Source organism: Dipteris shenzhenensis, chromosome 7 (assembly GCF_047967505.1).
Source record: "Dipteris shenzhenensis isolate YYH24624 ecotype China chromosome 7, Dip_SZ_1.0, whole genome shotgun sequence".
In the NCBI taxonomy this organism is placed as follows: Eukaryota; Viridiplantae; Streptophyta; class Polypodiopsida; order Gleicheniales; family Dipteridaceae; genus Dipteris; species Dipteris shenzhenensis.
In genome coordinates, this window is record NC_141602.1 from 13,484,308 (window position 1) to 13,504,257 (window position 19,950).

At 40.7% G+C, this 19,950-nt stretch overlaps 1 protein-coding gene across 1 annotated transcript; it reads left to right on the forward strand.

Annotated features, from left to right (window-relative positions):
- The first annotated feature begins 1,522 nt into the window (after positions 1-1,522).
- On the forward strand, positions 1,523-4,186 carry LOC147899973 (sugar transport protein MST4-like). Its single transcript, XM_087377327.1, has 7 exons — positions 1,523-1,661; positions 1,755-1,912; positions 2,080-2,183; positions 2,224-2,374; positions 2,468-2,787; positions 2,878-3,504; positions 3,667-4,186. Exons 3-7 carry the CDS (start codon positions 2,109-2,111, stop codon positions 4,072-4,074), a joined length of 1,581 nt encoding a protein of 526 aa, XP_087233453.1. The 5' UTR covers positions 1,523-1,661; positions 1,755-1,912; positions 2,080-2,108; the 3' UTR covers positions 4,075-4,186.
- Positions 4,187-19,950: the final 15,764 nt, after the last annotated feature.

Here is a 19,950-nt window from a genome sequence, read left to right on the forward strand (position 1 = left end):
TGCTCTCACACCGAATGCAAAGCCACTGCTTTTATTTTTAAAAAAACTATAATTTAAAATTGAGAGGTAAATCGGCGTTATTTTTCCTTGAAGGTTTTACAAATGATACCTGCAAAGTTTTGATCTCAACTTTCTGGGGGTTTTCTTTGCTTTATTTTTATAAACAGATCCAGTAGACGATAATCTCTGCACTAGCAGGCATAAAGCCCGTTTGGCTGGCATAAAGTCCTTTCAACATGAAAATGGATTTTTTTTAAAATTGGCGAACTTGCATTTCTGGCAAAGGGCTTTTTGGATAGCATTTTTATTTTTCAAGCAACGGCTTTAGCAGTTAACAAGCGAACTGGCTTTAGTGCCTTGCTCACAAACGAGCACACGAGACTTGGATGAGCGATCGAAAAGCTTGAAGCGATTCCAAGACTTATAGCTAGAGGAAGCCAAGGCAATCGTTTTAGGGTGAGCTCAAGCATGGAGGGAGAGTGGAGCCCCTGAATTGATTTATAGCCATGTTAGAGGGGGGTAAAAAGCACACACAAGCTAAAAGTTGAAAAGCCAACAGCCACACACAAGCTAAAAGCTGAAAAGCCAACAGCCATCTAAAAGTAGAGGTTAAGAATTTTAGAAATTCTTAATAAAAATTCCTAAAAACCTAATCTAATAATCACAAAACTCCCACTCAACTCAATTCTAAAACACTGTCTCTAGGAGAGCCAGTGCTAATAAAGGTGGGTGTTATACATTTTCGAAAGTCCCACCTAAAACATAACATGAATTAAACTAACCATATTTTAACTAACAAATGATTTGAAAACATATTGTCAAAAGTGTCTTCTTCCCTTGGAACCCTCTATAGAGGCCCAACTAAAACTTAAACTATGTCAAAAATGTCTTTTCGGACCCCTAGGGTTAGAAACCTCTCTTAGTGTATTAAAAATAGCATGATTGGAACAAAGTTTCCATGACAATTGCACTCCAAAGCACAAAGCATGTTTGGACCAAACTTCATATGAGAATTGCAGTCCAATGGAGACAACAATGAGCCTTGAGGGACGAGTCCATGCGTGAGATTTGACCAGTCATTGCCAATTTTATTTGTTTTTTGCACAAAAAACTTCAAACTCCCCATCTAAAGTCAAATTGGCAAAATCATTTGCTTGGGGCGCATGTCAAATCTGAGGCACGGAGTCCTGTTGATATCTCCAAAGTAATAATTGAAAAATGGGAGGAGAGACGCCTAGGCTAGTGTTCACAAAAAATGTTGCAGATTCATTGCATATAGTTTGAAGGTTTTCTGTGAACACTGGGCCCGAGGCAATAGACGTACTATCTGCCATTTATTGTCATGAAGACGCGTCTTAGAAGTCAGTGGACGACTGAGGTAAGGAGTTGATTTGGTCAGCGCTGATATCAGTCTGAATATACTCAATAAATCAGTCTGTAATATGTATGACACGAAAATAAGCATCAATAGATCAGTCTGTCGAGCGAGCGAGCGGGAGAGAGCGACACAGAGACAAGCTATCGCTGCATCTAAACTGCGTGTTCCTTAAACTTATTAGCTCAATACATCAATAGATAAGCCTGCCTGAACACCCTCAACAGAGAGAGCGAGCGGGCGCGATATAGCGAGATCCACACACAGCAGAGCCGGCCCGAACGTTGTGAGTCACATTTCTGTTGTGTGCACTCTTTAGCTGAGTCCGAACGTTGTGAGTCACTCAGCCTGTCACTCTTTCTGCTCCTTGCTCAAGCAGGCATCCATTACACCGCCTAGATTGAAGCTCCAGAAGCGGGCTCACAACCCTCCCCAGTCTTTCTATCGTACTTCCTAGTTCCCCACCATGTGCACCAGCTGCACCTCCCCTGCATCGATCCCTGTGGCTCGGCGACCCTCTACAGTTGCTGATAATTGGTAAGAACCATGGTGCCCACTGCCTTCCCCATGGCAGGGCTGTCCGGATGCGGTGATAGCATTGCAGCTCAACTGAGTTTGCGGATAAACCGCATTTTCGAGGCAGTTGAGATGTTTGATCAATCCTTCTAACCGGCCCCGGGCTACTGTATTTCGTTTCTTCGCAGCTATAACTTGCGGAATCCTGGACCCATGAATGAGCGACGCGAATACGAATTCAAACAGCTTTAGAGCCACAATCTCTTCGATAGGCGCCGAGCTGGAACTCGTCGTCGGGCATCAGTTGTTTCTAATTTGGTACTCCGTCCAAGGGCATTTTGCACATGGCTGTTGGAGAGCTTCCTCGCGTTCTTAGCTCAAAGCTTTCACAGTATGAGACCAAGATCACACCCTACGTTCTATTTACATGTATCATGGCCGGTAGTGGGGGGCTCATGTATGGTTACGACCTCGTAATTGCTGGTTCGTTACTAAAAAGCTCTCATCCTCTGTCTGACATCGCATGCTCTATAGGAGACAGTTTAATCTGATTTGTTGCTGTTTCCATCCCTGCAGGTGGAATTTCGATAATGGACGATTTCCTGCTGTACTTCTATCCGAGCGTATACATCCACAAGCAGAATACAAAAGAGGATAACTATTGTAAGTACAGCAATCAGGTATTTCAGCTGTTCAGCTCCAGCCTCTACTTAGCCGCACTGCTCTCCAGCTTCTTGGCATCCGCAGTGAGCAGAAAACTTGGGCGTCGAGGCACGATGCTGAGCGCAGGAATCCTTTTCATCGCGGGAACTGCGCTTGGAACGTCCGCCCAGAATCTGGAAATGTTAATTATCGGTCGCGTATTGCTGGGCTGTGGACTTGGCTTTGCAAATCAGGTACTCTCCATAGCTGATAGCATTATGTTGAACCTCTATGAAGAATCAAGCACGTCTCTGATGCCTTGAGCCTGTAATTCTCACTCGCAGGCTGTCCCTGTATATTTGTCGGAAATAGCACCGCCCAACTTGCGAGGTGGGTTGAATCTGCTATTCTCCATTTACCTTACCGTCGGTATTTTCTCAGGCAACATAGTGAATTACTTGGCGTCAAAGATTCATCCGTGGGGCTGGCGTCTTTCGCTTGGCCTTGCGGGCGTTCCGGCGCTTCTGCTCACGGTTTCCAGCCTGTTAATTGTTGAGACTCCCAGCAGTCTGGTAGAGAGAGGGCACCACGAGGAGGCAAAACTTGTGCTACGTAAAATTAGAGCTTCCGAGGAAGTGGATGCTGAGATGGACGAACTTTTACACACAAATCAAGCGGTATACGCGGTGACGAATCCGTTCAGGGAATTGCTTGCGAGACGCAAGCGCCCACAGCTCCTCTTGGCCTGCGCTTTCCCATTTTTTCAACAGCTCGCTGGCAACGATGCAATCTTGTTTTATGGTCCTTTTCTGTTCAAGATGGCGGGATTCAAGGACCAGGCGGCCCTCTACTCGGCGGTGATCACTGGGACGACCGCGTTTCTCACGTGCTGTGTCGCGACGTTTGTGGTAGACAAAGCGGGTCGGAGAATACTATTATTGGTTGGGGCAGCGTTCATGTGCGCGGCACTGGTAATTATCCGTCTGTCCACCTGAAGACTCCTAGAGAGTCCGTCGAGAGCGAGATTTTGACGATTGCGACGTGGGTTGGTGGTTTGCCGAGTGAGAGAACTCTGCACATTTCTGCGCTCTGGATAGAAGTTTGCTGAGGCTAACGTCTGATTTTCTCCTCAGGTGGTGATTGCAAGCGTCTTCGGGACGAAGCTGCGGGGGCACACGCAGAAGCTGCCAACGGGCGACGGGGTAGTGGAGGTGGTGACGGTGTGCGTGTTCGTGGTGGCGTTTTCGATGTCGCTAGGGCCGCTAGGATGGCTGGTACCGAGCGAGATCTTATCACAGGAGGTGAGATCGGCGGGGCAGAGCGTGACGGTGAGCGTGAACATGCTATTCAAGTTTATGATAGCGCAGACGTTTTTGTCGATGCTGTGCGAGTTCAAGTTTGGCATCTTCCTCTTCTTTGCGGGGTGGGTGGTGGTGATGGGGGTGTTCACGTTGCTGTTGGTGCCGGAGACCAAAGGGATTCCCCTTCACAAGATGACGGCTATCTGGCAGTCCCACTGGTTCTGGCGCCGCTTTGCATAGCAGCATCTCTCTTCGTTTAACACTCGCCTTTTTCAATATTAACACTTTCTATATAGTAGCTCATCTGAGATGTCTTTCGTAACCTTTGTACATGAAGTACAGAGTTAAGCGCCAATTTTTGGATGCAAAGACGAAGCAAACGATTTTCAATGTGCCTCTTAATATAATGGTGAGATGCAAAGAGTAAGCAAACGCTTTTCCATGTCCAAAGACCACTTCTATCTTGCAGTCCACCTCGTTGCACAGAACCATTTCTCTTCGTACTAGCACCTCATGGCACACACTCTCTTTCATAACCTTTGTATATCTCCTAGTTCTCTCGAGGTTATGTATATATGTCCTAGTTCTCTACTCAAAAGGTCCGAGGTCAGTCAGGTTGAATTATATATGAACGTGGCCTACTATTTTGTAGAAAATGAATCATCTACATCTGCACGTTACAATCAAAATTAGTGCCCGAATATCGACGGAAAGTTGAGTTGTGGGTCATGATCAAAGCAAGAAGATATTGGAACGTAGATGTGGCGATGAGAAAATCATTTGCATGTCTACATCACAACCTCCTGCGAGTTCTCCACGTAGGAAAAAGGCCCAAGGTCGGCTTTTCCTCAAAATGTAGATGGTCTGCAACTACGCCACTCACTATTTGTGTTTTGAGGAAAAGCTTCCCTTGGGCTTTTCACTTATACTTCTTATGCACTTGGCCATTGCCTCGCAGTTTTCTACTTTCTTTTGCACTTTCATAACCTTTGTACATCTCCTAGTTTTCTATAGGCTTTTTGAGTGTGTTGGGCTTTCCAAAAGAGGAAGCAAATGATTCCTTTTAGTGTGTTAGTGCCAAAGATCAAGGGGATTTTCCTTTGCAAAATGACAGCTCTGTGATAGTCCCACTAGTGTTGGCATTACCTTGCATACAATGCCTTTTTTCTTTGTTTCACACCACCACCTAGCTTTTTGATCGGGATTGCTTAGGGTCTATGGAAAGTGGGGGTATTTTTGACCTAATTTAGGTCGCATTTTGGTTTTTCCTTGTTTTTAGTCAAGCTAAAAGTAAGTTAGTGTTTAATATTGTGTTAAAGATTCCCTTTCTTTATCCCAACTACTCTTTCTTTCATTAAAGCACGATCATAGTGGTTTTGTCACCTTGTTTTGACTAATGTAGACTTTCATTTTTGGTAAAGTTTATCATATTAAAAAGTAAGAACTTAGTATTTAATGTTGTGATAATTATTAAAGGCTACATTTCTTTGGTACTTTCTATACTACTCTTTCTTTCATTCAAGCACGGCTTGGGGGGTTCACCTCCCAAAATTTTAGTGTACCACGTACATTCAAATGTAGGGGTATTTAATTTCACTTTTGAAAAAAATTTAATAGGTTTACAATCATAGGTGGGGGCTTTTAATCCAAATTTAGAAGAAATACGTTAGTTCATAAGTAAAGAGGGGTGGTTTTATTGGGAGAAATATTTTAATTGAGGGGTTTTTTTAATACCCCTTGAACACACATGATACCTAAGAATTTTTAGTAGTGCATCTCCCTAGGCACAGACACAGTGAATGCCTTTCTTTAGTACTTCATCAACTACTCTTCCTTTCATTTGAGCATGAGCATAGTGGTTTTACCACCCATCTAACTCACCTAGCTAGCACCTCATGGAAAATCAATTTGGTGTCAAGCACTCTCTCCTTGAGAACTATTACACATATGCTAGTTCACTAGAAGAAAAGGTGTCAATACAGAGCAATTTTAATTATTCAAAATTTTCCTTTCATTAGTGAAAGGGGAATATAAGAGGAGAAATAGTAGGAACACACTCCTCCATATGCATTAAAGAAATAGCATGGAAGAGGCTTGGGAAAAGTGCAAGTAAACTGCAAGGAAATAAAAAATGTGAAAAGTGGGACACTAAGGGAGGAAGTGAGCCCATCGTCATACATTTTATAGATCCCGTGCATGCTCTCCATTACTTCCAATACATACTTCTACATCCCAAATATACCCTCGGGGGGTGCACTACTAATAATCCCTATGTATCACGTGCGTTGAAGGGTATTAAAAAAACCCATCAACTAAAATTTTTCCCCGAATAAAAACACCCCTCTTTACTTATGAACTAAGCGATTTTCTCCTAAAATTGAATTTAAGAACCCCTCCTGTTATTGAAATCCTCTTAAACTTTTTCAAAAAGTTGAATTCAAATACCCCTCCTTTTGAATGCACATGTTACATTAAATTTTTTTGAGGTGAATCCCCCAAAAATATACCCATCATCCTAAGATTCCTAAGAGGGTACATTAGGGTGCTTGTGGATTTAGCCAAAGGCCAAGACTCCTAAGACTTTGATTGGGGTAGATTAGTAGCTCATGGCAATTTACTTTAAACACTCTCTCTTTGATAACCATTGTACATATCATGGTTCTCTAGTTTCCTGGAAAAAAGATTGTTAATGGAAAGTAGTTCCAACTATTTAAAAAGGTAGCAAGGCCAACTACTTTTGGTAGAGCTAGAGTAGTTGAGCTACCACATACATGCTTTATAATGTTTAATAATTAACATATCATTATTCATTAACCACATTTATAAGTGGGTCAACTTGACCAAAAGCGAAAGAAAAGAGGGCATCAGCCTAGATTAGTGACAAATCACCCAATGTCCATAGACCCTTACAAAGTCCAAAAAGTTGTGTGATTAGTGAAAGGTAAAAATGAGAGGCAAAATGGTTGGGAGCACTCTCCTTGGGCATGACAAGGAAAGGTGGGGAAAGGAAATGAGAGGAGAAGTAAAGTGGGACATTAATGGGGAGGGGCCCATTGAGTGGGGGAGGGGGAGATGGAGACTCTAGAAGTTTTCGGTGTGGAGCCCCTTTTGATACGTTTTATAGATCCCATGCACATTGTCCTCCAATAGCTCTAATATATACTTCTACCTCCCAAATATATCCACCATTCCTGAGTGCCCTCCAATACCTCCAATACATTCTCTTACTTCCCAAATACATCCACTCATGTGTAATAGGGTAGATCAAGGATGTTTGTGGATCTCCCTAAGATTTTAGGAGAGAGAGTTTACATTGTTCCTACCTCTATTAAACTTGTGTGTTGGTAGTTTGTATGTCATTCATATTTCATCTATTGGACTTTAGATCCTATAATTTTATTATTGTGGAGATGTAATCATGTGCTTAAAACAGAACTTGACCCCACCTTTCCATCTTCCTCTTTTTTGAATGGACAAAAGAAACCATATGGACACGAACATAGAATTACACCATATACAAACCAAATATGATTGCACATGGAGTGTAAAGCATACATATATATATATATATATATGTATATGTATTGGGTGTGGCCATTTTTTGTGATCCTCAAGATATATATAAGACATGGGTAACTTGCTCTGTCCATAACTTATGTGTTGCTCAATGGAATTTGATAACCTTGGTGTCTAAACTAATCTAACCCTTCCAAACGTAAAAATGAGACCAAATTGTTACAATAATTCTTAATTAAATGAGGTCCTTAAACCATTAATTCAAGATGCTATTTTGCCTATTAAGTACATATCCTAGATAATGTATAGGATGATAAGATTTTCTTTTTAAATGTCAAAAATTTTATGCTACATATGCATGCAAATCAAGTATTCATCCTATCCCACAAATAAAGAAAAAAAAAATTGATAATATTCTATACGTGTAGTTAGTGTGCAATGTTGCACTAGCATTACACATGCAACTCTGAGGGGCTAGGGCACACTCTAAAAGTTTCCCTAGTTTTGTTTCCAACTAAACTTCACACTTATAGAGCTATTAAATCATTGATGTATGGTGATATTGATAGCTTAATTCACTCTAGTTCTCTTTAAATCAATCTAATATTATTTTGTTATTTTGCATAAACAATTCTATGTTGATCGCGTACTAAAATGGCCAAACTTTAGCAGCCTATACCATTTGATTAACAAATCCAAATTGGGTTTAAAACATACCAAATCATATGGAAAGACACTCAATTTAGACAGTTCTCATTTTTTTTGCACGATTTAATCGTAGCAAAAGAATTGTTTTATGAAGTTATGGCTAATTTTCTCCTCCAAGTTTGGAGCACGATCATCCTTTTTATCATTTTTCATTGGCTAGGATGGTAGGGTAGCCCACTTAGGTGCCCCTTTTAAAGGGAACCTAAAGAGGAATTAAATGAGACCCATGACATTGTATTCAATTTTGGGACTTTAGTGAAGTCCAATTTCAAGACTCGACTAAATAAACTCCAAATTATTTGAATATCATAGTCCCATGGTTTTCTCCTATCTTGGAAAACAAATAATGCTTTAAAAATTCCAAAATATTTAAGTCAAATATTTTATAAATCCAGTTGACATGTAGAGTAATCATACTCCAATCATTATATTTCCATATCTTTCAAAGCAAATATTGGTAGAAGCCAAAAATGTCATGCAAGAATAATTAAGCAAAATATTTACATAACCACTTACATAAAGAAATTTTAATCCTTGGACACATGAGAACATAAATCTTCACTTAAAGATACCATCTTGGTGTTAATATTCACCATTAAAATATTAAAACAAAATATTTGGGCCAAAAACTTTACACACCAACTTACATAGAGTACTTCTTATCCTTGAACAAGGTAAGTGCTCTCTCAGAGAGGTGGTGTGGAAAAAATAGAATATATACAAACCCATTTAGGGTTAGGGTTAGGGTTAGGGGACCTAACCCTTTCCTTTATAGCACTCTATTGGGTTAGTGCTATGCACATATGATCACATGATGGTGCTATGGACACGTGATCACATGATATTGAGCGTGAACTCTCAACAAGATTTGCCCAATGACCTATACTTCCATACTATGTTTCCCTCTTAGCTTTTACCAAGACAAAGAGGAAAATGGATAAAATGCCGTAAGGGACTACTGAGGCTCCACTTGTCACAAGGAAAGACAACGATAATAAAGAAACTAAAAAGTGTTGCAATAGAAATCAAAGGCAATTCAGAGGAGGTCCGAATCTAGAGCATCAAACCCCAAAGGGAGGCCTTTTTTCAAAGGAGTCTAGGGAAGTGGAGAAGGATTAAAAGGAATGAAACCACTATAGTACTAGGTAGAGAAACAAGAATGCACTGCAGCCTGTAGTACTAGCCTCTAGGCAGTGAACATGTAACACAAACATTGATGACTAGACCATAGGCCATTGAAAGTCAATAAAATGATGTCGTGAAAAATTATTCCATTTTTAAAGAAGAAGAGAATGTAAAAAGAGGGACTTTTCACACACACATACACACATAGAGATATTGTTTATGTGTGTGTGTGAGTGTGTGAGTGTGTTGTGTGTACCACGACTTTGAAATAAAGAAACCATTTAGATTTTTCCAATGATGTTTATGAATATTGTTGAATAGTTTATTTTAATAATTTAATGCAAAGAGTTGGTTTTAATATTTTAATGTGAATATTAAGACCAAGACGGTATATATAGTACACCACCTCTCTGAGAGAGCACTTACCTGGATAAGAAGTACTCTATGCAAGTTGGTGTGTAAAGTTTTTGGCCCAAATATTTTGTTTTAATATTTTAATGGTGAATATTAACACCAAGATGGTATCTTTAAGTGAAGATTTATGTTCTCATGGGGTTTGATGCTCTGATTCAGACTTCCTCTGAATTGCCTTTGATTTCTATTGCAACACTTTTTAGTTTCTTTATTATTACTATCTTTCCTTGTGACACGTGGAGCCTCAGTAGTCCTTTATGGCATTTTATCGATTTTCCTCTTTGTCTTGGTTAAAGCTAAGAGGGAAACATAGTATGGCAGTATAGGTCATTGGGCAAATCTTGTTGAGAGTTCATGCTTAACATCATGTGATCACGTGTGCATAGCACCATCATGTGATCATATGTGCATAGCACTAACCCAATAGAGTGCTATAAAGGAAAGGGTTAGATCCCTTAACCCTAACCCTAACCCTAAATGGGTTTGTATATATTCTATTTTTTCAACTAAATCTAGTGTACGGTTAGTCATTTGTGGTGTGCTCTCTAGGCCCTCTCTCCTCATCTCCACTCTTCTCCTCTCCCCTCCTCATATTTTGTCATGGTATCAGAGCTCCCTTGCCTTCCGCTGAGGCATTATGATTCTTGAGAGAGTGAGAGTGATTGTGAGATTGAGAGTTCTCGAGTGTTCTTGTGAGAGTTCACTTCCATAGAGAATTTCTGTTCATTGAAAAATTTTCCATCCATAGGATTTCCGTTCATCTCTTTTGATAGTTTGTCAGAGATCTATTAAAAGAAAGAGATTTTTACATTCATTGCTTGAGTTCTTTGTGAGGATTTTCTTTGTGAGATAGATTGAGAGTTGTCTATTGAGAGCAATAGAGAGAGATCTTTTTGCGGTGAGGGAGAGAGAGAGCCATAGTTTTTGAGAGAAATCTAAGAGAAAGAGATTCACACTGAATCTTCTTTTCTTTTGAGAGCATTCTCTCTCCGAGAAAGAATAGAGAGAGAGTCTCGGACTCCTTTTTCAGTTTGAGAGGATGAGAGAAAGCCACAGGTATCCTATCCTATTGCTAAGAAGCTAGAGCTTGCAAGTTGGAAGGCTGAGCCAACAACGACGACTGAAGAGGACTGGAGAGGCTCGACAAAGCAACAATGACTAGACCTCTACTATGACCAAAGCTACACGACTCCTATGACCAAAGCTTCTAAGCTTTAGCGCTCCCGATGGACGCCACACAGCCAATGGACTTCACTGTGGCAGCCCGTATGGGACCTCTTTGCATTAGTGAGTAGCTCCAAGCCTCACCTCCTACATGCTCAACCGACCTGAGTGCTCCCTTCAAACTGCTCCACGAACAGAGACTCCATAGTAGCGACCTCACAACATCCTTCACGAGCATCGTGATAGCCATCAAAAGCCGCCTCCCCTAGTCTGGAGGGCTGCAACACCGACGGGCAAAGCTCCATAGTCATGCTCCAACAGCCCCGAACGGTTGCTATCTACTGCATAGGCCAACTTAAAGCGCTGCCCCTATGACAGCGGCTCCTCCCTGCACAACGAAGGCTTCATAGCTCGACTCACAGAAGACCACTACCTAGCAACAACGACTTCATCGACGACCTGCAGCTCTCCATCTTCATATGCGCTCCTACTGCAACACTTCTGTCAACGAAATCTCTAGATTCCTGACAGAATCTTATTAGATTCCGATCACCACACCACAAGGCAGACACGTGGCCCGTGTGCCACATCACCTTATCTGCCACATGGTAGGATAAGGATGTCTCTCCTATTAACACGTGGCACAACCAATCTCAAGCCACATGGCACCCCTATCTACACTGCCATGTCAGTAGTACCGCAAGGCTGCCACATCATCAACTCATCTGATCTACCATGTCATCATTTCCACGTTAGCTGCCATGTAACCTTATCAACTCATCAAGTAGGCCACATCATCTAGCCACATCACCCTGTCAGCTCATCAATCCAAGTCATCTACCATGTCACCACTGCCATGTCATCAAGGACACATCACTTGCCCCATCATCAGTGCCACATCATCATTGCTACATCACCTTACTGACATCATCTGTACCACATGGCACACTGGACCTCTGCAGGCACACACAATGCTCCACAGTCACTACATGTGACCACTCCTGCCACCTCAACACAGGGCTCCACTGGCACACCTCTTGCTAGGCATAGTGCCACATATCACTACATGTGACCCACAGTGACACATCATCATTGAGTACCATTTGCACTCCTTTTGTCCCTCCACCTAGATTAAGTCATATCTCTTGATCCAGGATGAATTTGAGGGCGCTCCAAAAAAAAGTCGCTCGTTTTTTTATGCTCTACGCACACATTCGCTTCTACATCGACACATCTGACCCAGCACTTAAAAAGAAAAAAAGAAAAGGAATTATTTGCTGTTCTTCCATCGCTCGATAGTTGGTATAGATCTAGATCAGAGTAGACTAGATCGCCATAGAGGGGACGCTTTGAATTTTCCCAAGTTGCCAATCCAAGCCATGTCCGAAATTCCCGACGACTAGTACCTACTCGCCATATGCTCACATATGGTTTCACATCATTACATTACCTGAAACCTTATGCTCATCAGTTCAGTGAGCAGACATCAGAGTTCAGAGGCATTGCAGATTGTTTCAGTGGGCAGATAGCATTTGATTTCACACACACATGCCACCATTATGAAGCCTACACGACTATCTCAAGGCATTGTGCACATCATTTAGTCTTGTAAAGCCCCTTGGCTATTCTCGACATCATTGCCACAAGCCTTGTAATACAGATCAGAATTTATATATTGTAGTTCTATCTTCACCGACGGTTCAGAGATTTCACTTGGCATAGTCACTGTATTTGCAGTTGATTCATACAGAGATTTTCATGACACTTTTGAGTACATTTCTTGCACCATGTCTATGACTAGAAACCTCAATCTGGAGGCATCTGCTAAGTTAGACAACTCCAATTATGGTACATGGAAATATCGAATGGAGACCATTCTTGTACTTTAGGACAAATGGGAGTATGTCGATGGGTCTATACCTAGACCATTGGAGAATCCAGCCACCAGTAGTTCTACTCCACCTATTGTCACAGCACCAGCAACGGGATCTACAACTACACAAATAGTTTTCGCACCTGTAGTAGATCCTGCTATCGCCCAAGCTCAGGAAGAATGGGATAAGAAAGACAATTATGCATATCATCTGATCAAGCAGAATGTACAAGATGTCATGCTAGGACAGCTCAACATAGTCAAGACATCGAAAGAAGCATGGGATATGTTCGCAACTCTCTACGAGTCCAAGAACACATCCAAGATTCTCACCTGAAACCAAATCAACCAGAGTTTCTGCAATAGCAGTGAAACTGGTCATGCTTATATAAATGTACTCCGCATAAAAGACTACAACAATCAACTTGCAGCAGCAGGAGAGACTATGAACCCGCAGAAATGGTTCAAGTTTCTGAATGGACTAGGAGAGGGTTCGATTTTCCATGCGATATCCTCAACTTTGAAAGATCAAAGGATTAAACGAGTTTTACTGCCAATCCAGCAACCGTGTGGAGGATAAGAGGTCATTTGAATGAAAGTATAGATGAATTTATTGGGCAATATATCCATATTGAAGAAATATTTCATGGTGTTAAAGGAACCACTGTGTATGATCCTTGGAACAATATATTTTTAGATCTGCAACAACTTCAAAAAAGAATGGTCGAGTTTTATGGAATAACATTTGAGGAGTGCAAAGGCATTTTGAAATTTGTTATCAAACTGGATGAGTGTGAGGTTGTAAAGGAAAAGAAAATGGAAAGAGTTACTATTACATTGATGAATGGAGCAATTGATACATCATTGACTGAAGCGAGTTCGAAGTATTTTAGTGTGCAGTCAGAGAAACACATATGGTGGTTAGGCTCGTTCCAGGTATGATCATGGGTTGTTTTATACTTGATTTTGGTCATTGTTTTCAAATCTGATATAGTAATACTTTTGTTTTCTATAATCTCGCAGGTGAAGACCGAAGACCATGAAACACTAGATTGGGTGTTTCACCACACGGAAATACCAAGAATAATCAAAAGACAAGTGCAAGGCGAGAATCTCCATGTTGCAGGAAAAGGTGATTTTCAAGTAGAGTGGCACATGGCCGGGGATCTTAAGACACTTAAGTGCATGTATAACATTAGTAAAGGAGGCAACTCAAAGTCTCCTTGTCTTTACTGCAAAGAATCAGCTCAAGTAATGGATTCAAAATGGTGGAAGAGAGCACCTAATAGAGATAAAGTTGACCCTGACTTCAAGGCCATTCTGGACATTCCACTATGTAATGTTCACATCTGCACATTGCATGGTCTATGTCGAATTATTGAGAAATTGGTATTTTTATATATTGGATTTGCTTGGAAACTCTGTCCCGAAAAAAATAGAAAGGATTCTCTTCAAGCATTGGAAAAAGTGTTATCCGATATAGGTCTGCATGGAGGAGATGTTCAAATCACAAAGGATTTTAAAAAGTCTACCAATGGCAAGGAGGTACCAATCAAGCCCTCTATTGGTGGTGTTAAGGCAAGAAGATTCTTGTCTCGACCCAAACACAATAAGCAAGTAAGGCAAGGTAGACCAGTTTCAAAGATTAATTATGGATTGTGGAAGCAAGTCCATAATGCTGTGAAAGATCATGAGGCAGATGGGGAAGCACGAAATAGGAAGGCAGAGGTGTGGAGGTCTCTTGATCAACTCTTCATGTTATGTGACAAAGTAACATGGACAAAGAGTGATTACAAGAACTTTGAGGAGGCAATTAAACATTTTGGAATGTCAATGAAAGACACGTGGACAGCCTGCAATATAACTCACTACATGGTAAGGTTATGTCTTTTTCTTTTACTTAAGTGTGATCCTCTTTTTTTTTATTACTTACTATGCATTCTTATGTCTTACAGCATATCATATACAACTACCTTCCCTATTTTGTCAAAAAGTATGGATGCCCAGTGGAGAAGTCTCACTACATGGCACGTAATGCATTTTTTAGACACACACAACATTATGGAGGGAGTCAGAAGGCGAATAGTCTGAAGGAAGTCTTCCAATGGTTTTACTGAGGCATACTACAGAGGCTGCATGCCAAAAGAAAAGTTGCTAGCTCCAAAATCAAGCTTGCTTTTCTTCTAGCCCAAAAGCAAAGACGAAGACAAGCTCTAGACAATTCAATTGCAGCAGAGAGACATAGACAATGGAGGGAATCGAAGATATTTAGAAACCATAAATGGACAAGTAAACATGAATAGGACTCATTTGTAACTTATTGGTGTTATGTCCACATGTTTTCAAACTCATTCAATAGAAATTTTTTTAGTGGAACAAGTGACTCTTGGTGTTATGCATGAAAAGTATTTCAATGTGAAACATATGATCTGAACTTAATACAATTTGTTTCTCGGGGGGGTCACTCATCATATGTAACCCTATCACGTGAGTTCAACAGAAGGATATTTTTTATTCCTAAAATTTACAGAAATAAATATACATAAGGGACTATTTAAAATAGTTTTGGAAAAAATTTACAGATTTGTATAGAAAAGGGGTACATTTTATTAATGAAAAAATTTACAGATAAGGGATTTTAAATATAGGCCTTGAACGCACGTGATATAGAGGGTTTATACATAGTGACCCCCCCGAGATTTGTTTACAATTTCAATATATTGTTCATTTAATATTTAACGACACCACTCTATGTAAATGTACAAATCATTTCATCATCAACTTATTAATCATTTATACAAGATCATACCAGATATCAAAGACTTTATACAAATCAGTTCAAATTTATTATAATGTTTGTGCTATATTCGATGACTAAATCCTATTTCTCCCAGGGCCTGCCGATCGGAACTCTCTTTTTGATCTTGATTGGAGTCTTTTTCTTCTTTATTGGCTTGATGTCGACTGTCTCTTTATCCTTTTCTTCAGCTCTCTCCACCTGTTCCTCTTCTTGGACTGTGTGGCCTGATGCAATCATGGGTGGCTCTCGAAACCTTACGAGCTGGTGTTTTCCATAGCCCTCCAGATATTTGGGCTCCTTAACACCACATGCTAATGCATAAGAAGTGTAAGACAAAAAGTAAGCGGCCCTAGAGGCCTACTTATTGACATAATCTCCAAATATATCTATGGCAGACAACCTCTCTATCAAAATGATCTTTTCCTTTTGCCATGAAAGAACATGTCCACCTAAAGCCCTGGACAAACATTTTAGGAAGTAAACAATGGCTTCTCCATTGTTGCTCAACTGCCTATGGTAAATCAAGATCTTGGCACTGCCTAGATCATGAATATAATGAGCTAGGCCTGACATTTTGCGAAACCCAACCTGCCTGCTTCCACTTGATCTCTGGAGGAATGTGTCATCCTCAATTTGTAGCTGCAACATATCAAAGGATTGGAGTGAGACAATACACAACCTACAAAAACAAAGTTAAGCAGAAGTCAAAGAATATGATTTGAAGTACCTTCTCATTCTCATCAGCAACAAGCAGTTCATCTTTCCAAAGATTTATCCCTCTTCCTTCTTGTCCAGCCTCTTCTTTAGGCTTTTCTGTGTATAGTGTTGAGAGATTCATAGCTTCCTGTGTGAGCTGGAAGGCAGCTTCATCTGGCTCTTGGAACTTTTCAGCCTCTTTGAAACAAAATGAAAGGGCCTCTACAGGATCAAACATTGTTTCCAAAGCCAGTAGTGAATGGTCATCCTCTATGCCAACCTCCTTGTCAAGCCTTGAAGCCTGGGCAATAAGGGAAATGGCATAGTCCTCTCTCAAATCAAACATACACTCTATATCATGGAGGAAAACATAATCCTTTCCACCAATCAACACACCTGGAAGCATGGGCACTGCATAGTTGCTGCTCTGAACATCAAAATCTTCAACTGGCTCTGCTCCCCTCAGAGTTTTTGTCCTCAGTTGAACAAGGTCAAGAGTAGCCACTTGCAGCCCCTCATCCTGAAGGTTGATATCTTCTTCTTGCTCTGCCATTTCTGTGACCAAAGAAACATCCTCCTTTTCCTCTGCTTCATATGTGTCTTCTTCTTCTATTTCCTATCCTTGTTCATCCAAAGACTCCTGACTGAAGACAATGTACATAAGAAATGCCATGCTCTCCTCCAGCACTCTGCACTTTCTGGTGTGCAAAGTATAGTTGAATTTATAGTGATCAGGTAGGCTATCAAATCTTCTGTTCACATGGTACCTCAGCCTGTCATTGGAGACAATATGATTTAGGTGCACAAAAACCTTTTCTCCTCCCACAATTCTTCCTGCCTCTGTCAGTTCTTTGAAGGCATCCCAATAGTCTAAAAGAAAATCTTTGTGCTGCTCCAGTACAGAGCTCATTGTGAACTCCATGTTGAAAATACTGTGGTATATATGGAAGTTACTCTGAGCCTTGCATTTGTGAAGAAACTCAAATAGGAGCAAATCTGGAGAATTGTCCTCTTCTGGTTCCATTTGTTTTTTGATGGAAGAATCAGCACTCTACTCCAGCCTCTTCTTTTTGCCTGTTCAAAAACTTATATACTATGAATTCTATATGCTGACATATGCAATCAGTGAATGCATTGTATATCACCAGATAATTCCTTCATGACATCTCATGACTCACCTGGTGATTGCTGTGGTCTAATAATAGCAGTAGAAAAGTCCAGCTTCCTCTTGAAAGGTGGGGCCTGGGAGCCAGCTGTTCCAAAACAAAAACATTTCTCATCATCAAGGAAGATTTCCACAAGGCTAAAGATAGCAAATTAATGAGGTAGAAGTGAGAAACAAATAATACATAGGAATTTGCAGCAAAATGCGATATGGGCTGTTTAGAGAATTATAAACCACTCTCCTCGCATTTTGTTGCAAATTCTCAAATTCTGTTCATGTGCATGTCAAATCAAGCACTTGGTTCATCTCAGTGATTCCTGGACACTATGATCTCATATGCAAGAGAAATAATGGAATGAGTGAAACTATTCATGAGGAATGTGTCAACAACAGGAATTTGCAGCAAAATGCGATATGGGCTGTTTAGAGAATTATAAACCACTCTCCTCGCATTTTGTTGCAAATTCTCAAGTTCTGTTCATGTGCATGTCAAATCAAGCACTTGGTTCATCTCAGTGATTCCTGGACACTATGATCTCATATGCAAGAGAAAAAATGGAATGAGTATAACTTTTCATGAGGAAGGTGTCAACAACAGGAATTTGCAGCAAAATGCGATATGGGCTGTTTAGAGAATTATAAACCACTCTCCTCGCATTTTGTTGCAAATTTCTTGTTTCTATTCATATCAACCTACAATCTAATTTCTGGGTGATTTACCACATTCTTGAACAGTATTAATTGAAAATGTAAGAAGAAGGATGGAGCTGAGTGAAGACATTGGGACATCAAAAATCCAATGGATGGAAGAAATAAATGTTGAAAAACATTGAAACCAAACTAGAATTCTGACCTTTTTTTTCCTTTTCCATGCTGATTGAGTTGCACTGGTAAATCTCCTGCTCTTTCTCTAGCTTGAACTTTGCACTCTAGGTAACCTAGAGATCTGGCAATACTGTCTTCAGGCAGGTTGCAGTCTGGATGGAGTGGATGGAGTGTGCTGGGTAGGAAAGGATCAGAGAGAAGGAAATGGAAGATGCGAGGGTCGTGGCAGGGATGAAAGATTGGGATCTAGGGGAGGGAAAAGTGGTTGTGGTATTGATGATGAAATCATGAATGGCACAAGTTCCAAGGAATAAAGTGTACTTTCACACGTGCCAAATTTCAAACTCCAAGAGATCTGGGTCCCATCCACACGTGTGAAAAACGTCTACATTCCACACGTGTGGGATTTAGTGATTCGTTAATTCTATTTGCACTTATTTGTGGTATCCTGTTTTAGACCTCTGCCCTCCAGTCTCTGCTCTCTTGCCTCCCTACCTCCATACTCTGCAGCATCAGCATCTTGTCCAGCAGCACAGGTTCATCCTCAGCACAGATTACTCCTCAGCAGCACAGCACATCCACAGATAGATTCCAGGTCAGTAACAATGGGTTCTCCCCTTAGTCTCTGCAATCTTCTTGCCTAAAATAGAAAAAATACATCCTACATGGAAATGCATAGACTCAAACCAAGACAGAGAAATCACTGTAGGAATGCAGATCTTTAAGTGTGATATTTGCATGTGATCTTCTTGCATAAACTCCATTCATACTGTATTTGGTTGGAGAAACATAGAAATCACTGTAGGAGTGCACCAGCATGTCATTTCAAAAATTTGTAGCAAAATGCGATGTGGACCTGTTTGAAATTCCAAACTGCTCATATCGCATTTTATTGCAAATTTCTCTATTTGGCTTCTTCCACCCCTGTGATTGCCTTTTCTTTGTTAGAACATGTTATGGTTTTGTGACTTCCATAGCTGTAATCTTCTTGCATAAACTCCATTCATACTGTATTTGGTTGGAGAGACATAGAAATCACTGTAGGAGTGCACCAGCATGTCATTTCAAAAATTTGCAGCAAAATGCGATGTGGACCTGTTTGAAATTCCAAACTGCTCATATCGCATTTTATTGCAAATTTCTCTATTTGGCTTCTTCCACCCCTGTGATTGCCTTTTCTTTGTTAGAACATGTTCTGGTTTTGTGACTTCCATAGCTGTAATCTTCTTGCATAAACTCCATTCATACTGTATTTGGTTGGAGAGACATAGAAATCACTGTAGGAGTGCACCAGCATGTCATTTCAAAAATTTGCAGCAAAATGCGATGTGGACCTGTTTGAAATTCCAAACTGCTCATATCGCATTTTATTGCAAATTTCTCTATTTGGCTTCTTCCACCCCTGTGATTGCCTTTTCTTTGTTAGAACATGTTCTCCATGTCTGTGATCTCTTTCCAATCCTTTGTATGCAGTTTTTCAGAGTGATGGCAAGAACCAAGTCAACTGCAAGGAAAGTTGGCAAAGGACCAGGTCTTGCAGCAACAGCACCTGGGGCAGGTACCAAGAAGTTTAGTGTGCCTCCAAAGGGAAGAGCTGCACATGGCAGGAAGGGTAAGCCAATGAGCTTGCTCAAGCAAAAGGCCAAAAGATTGAATAAGGGTGCAGGTGTGCTAAGGGAGATAAGGAGGCAACAGAAAGCTATAGGCTTTGCAATACCCAAAGCACCCTTTCAAAGACTGGTGAGAGAAATTTGTGACAGTTGGAACCTTGGGTTCAGGTGGAATAGAACTGCCATTCTTTCCTTACAGGAAATGGCAGAGGATTACCTG

Excerpts from the sequence above, each read along its gene's own strand:
- LOC147899973 (XM_087377327.1), top strand. The coding sequence starts at position 2,109 with ATGAGCGACGCGAATACGAATTCAAACAGCTTTAGAGCCACAATCTCT. Across the intron at positions 2,184-2,223 it reads GCGCCGAGCTGGAACTCGTC|GGCATTTTGCACATGGCTGT; the intron begins GTCGGGCATCAG and ends ACTCCGTCCAAG. Across the intron at positions 3,505-3,666 it reads CGTTCATGTGCGCGGCACTG|GTGGTGATTGCAAGCGTCTT; the intron begins GTAATTATCCGT and ends TTTTCTCCTCAG.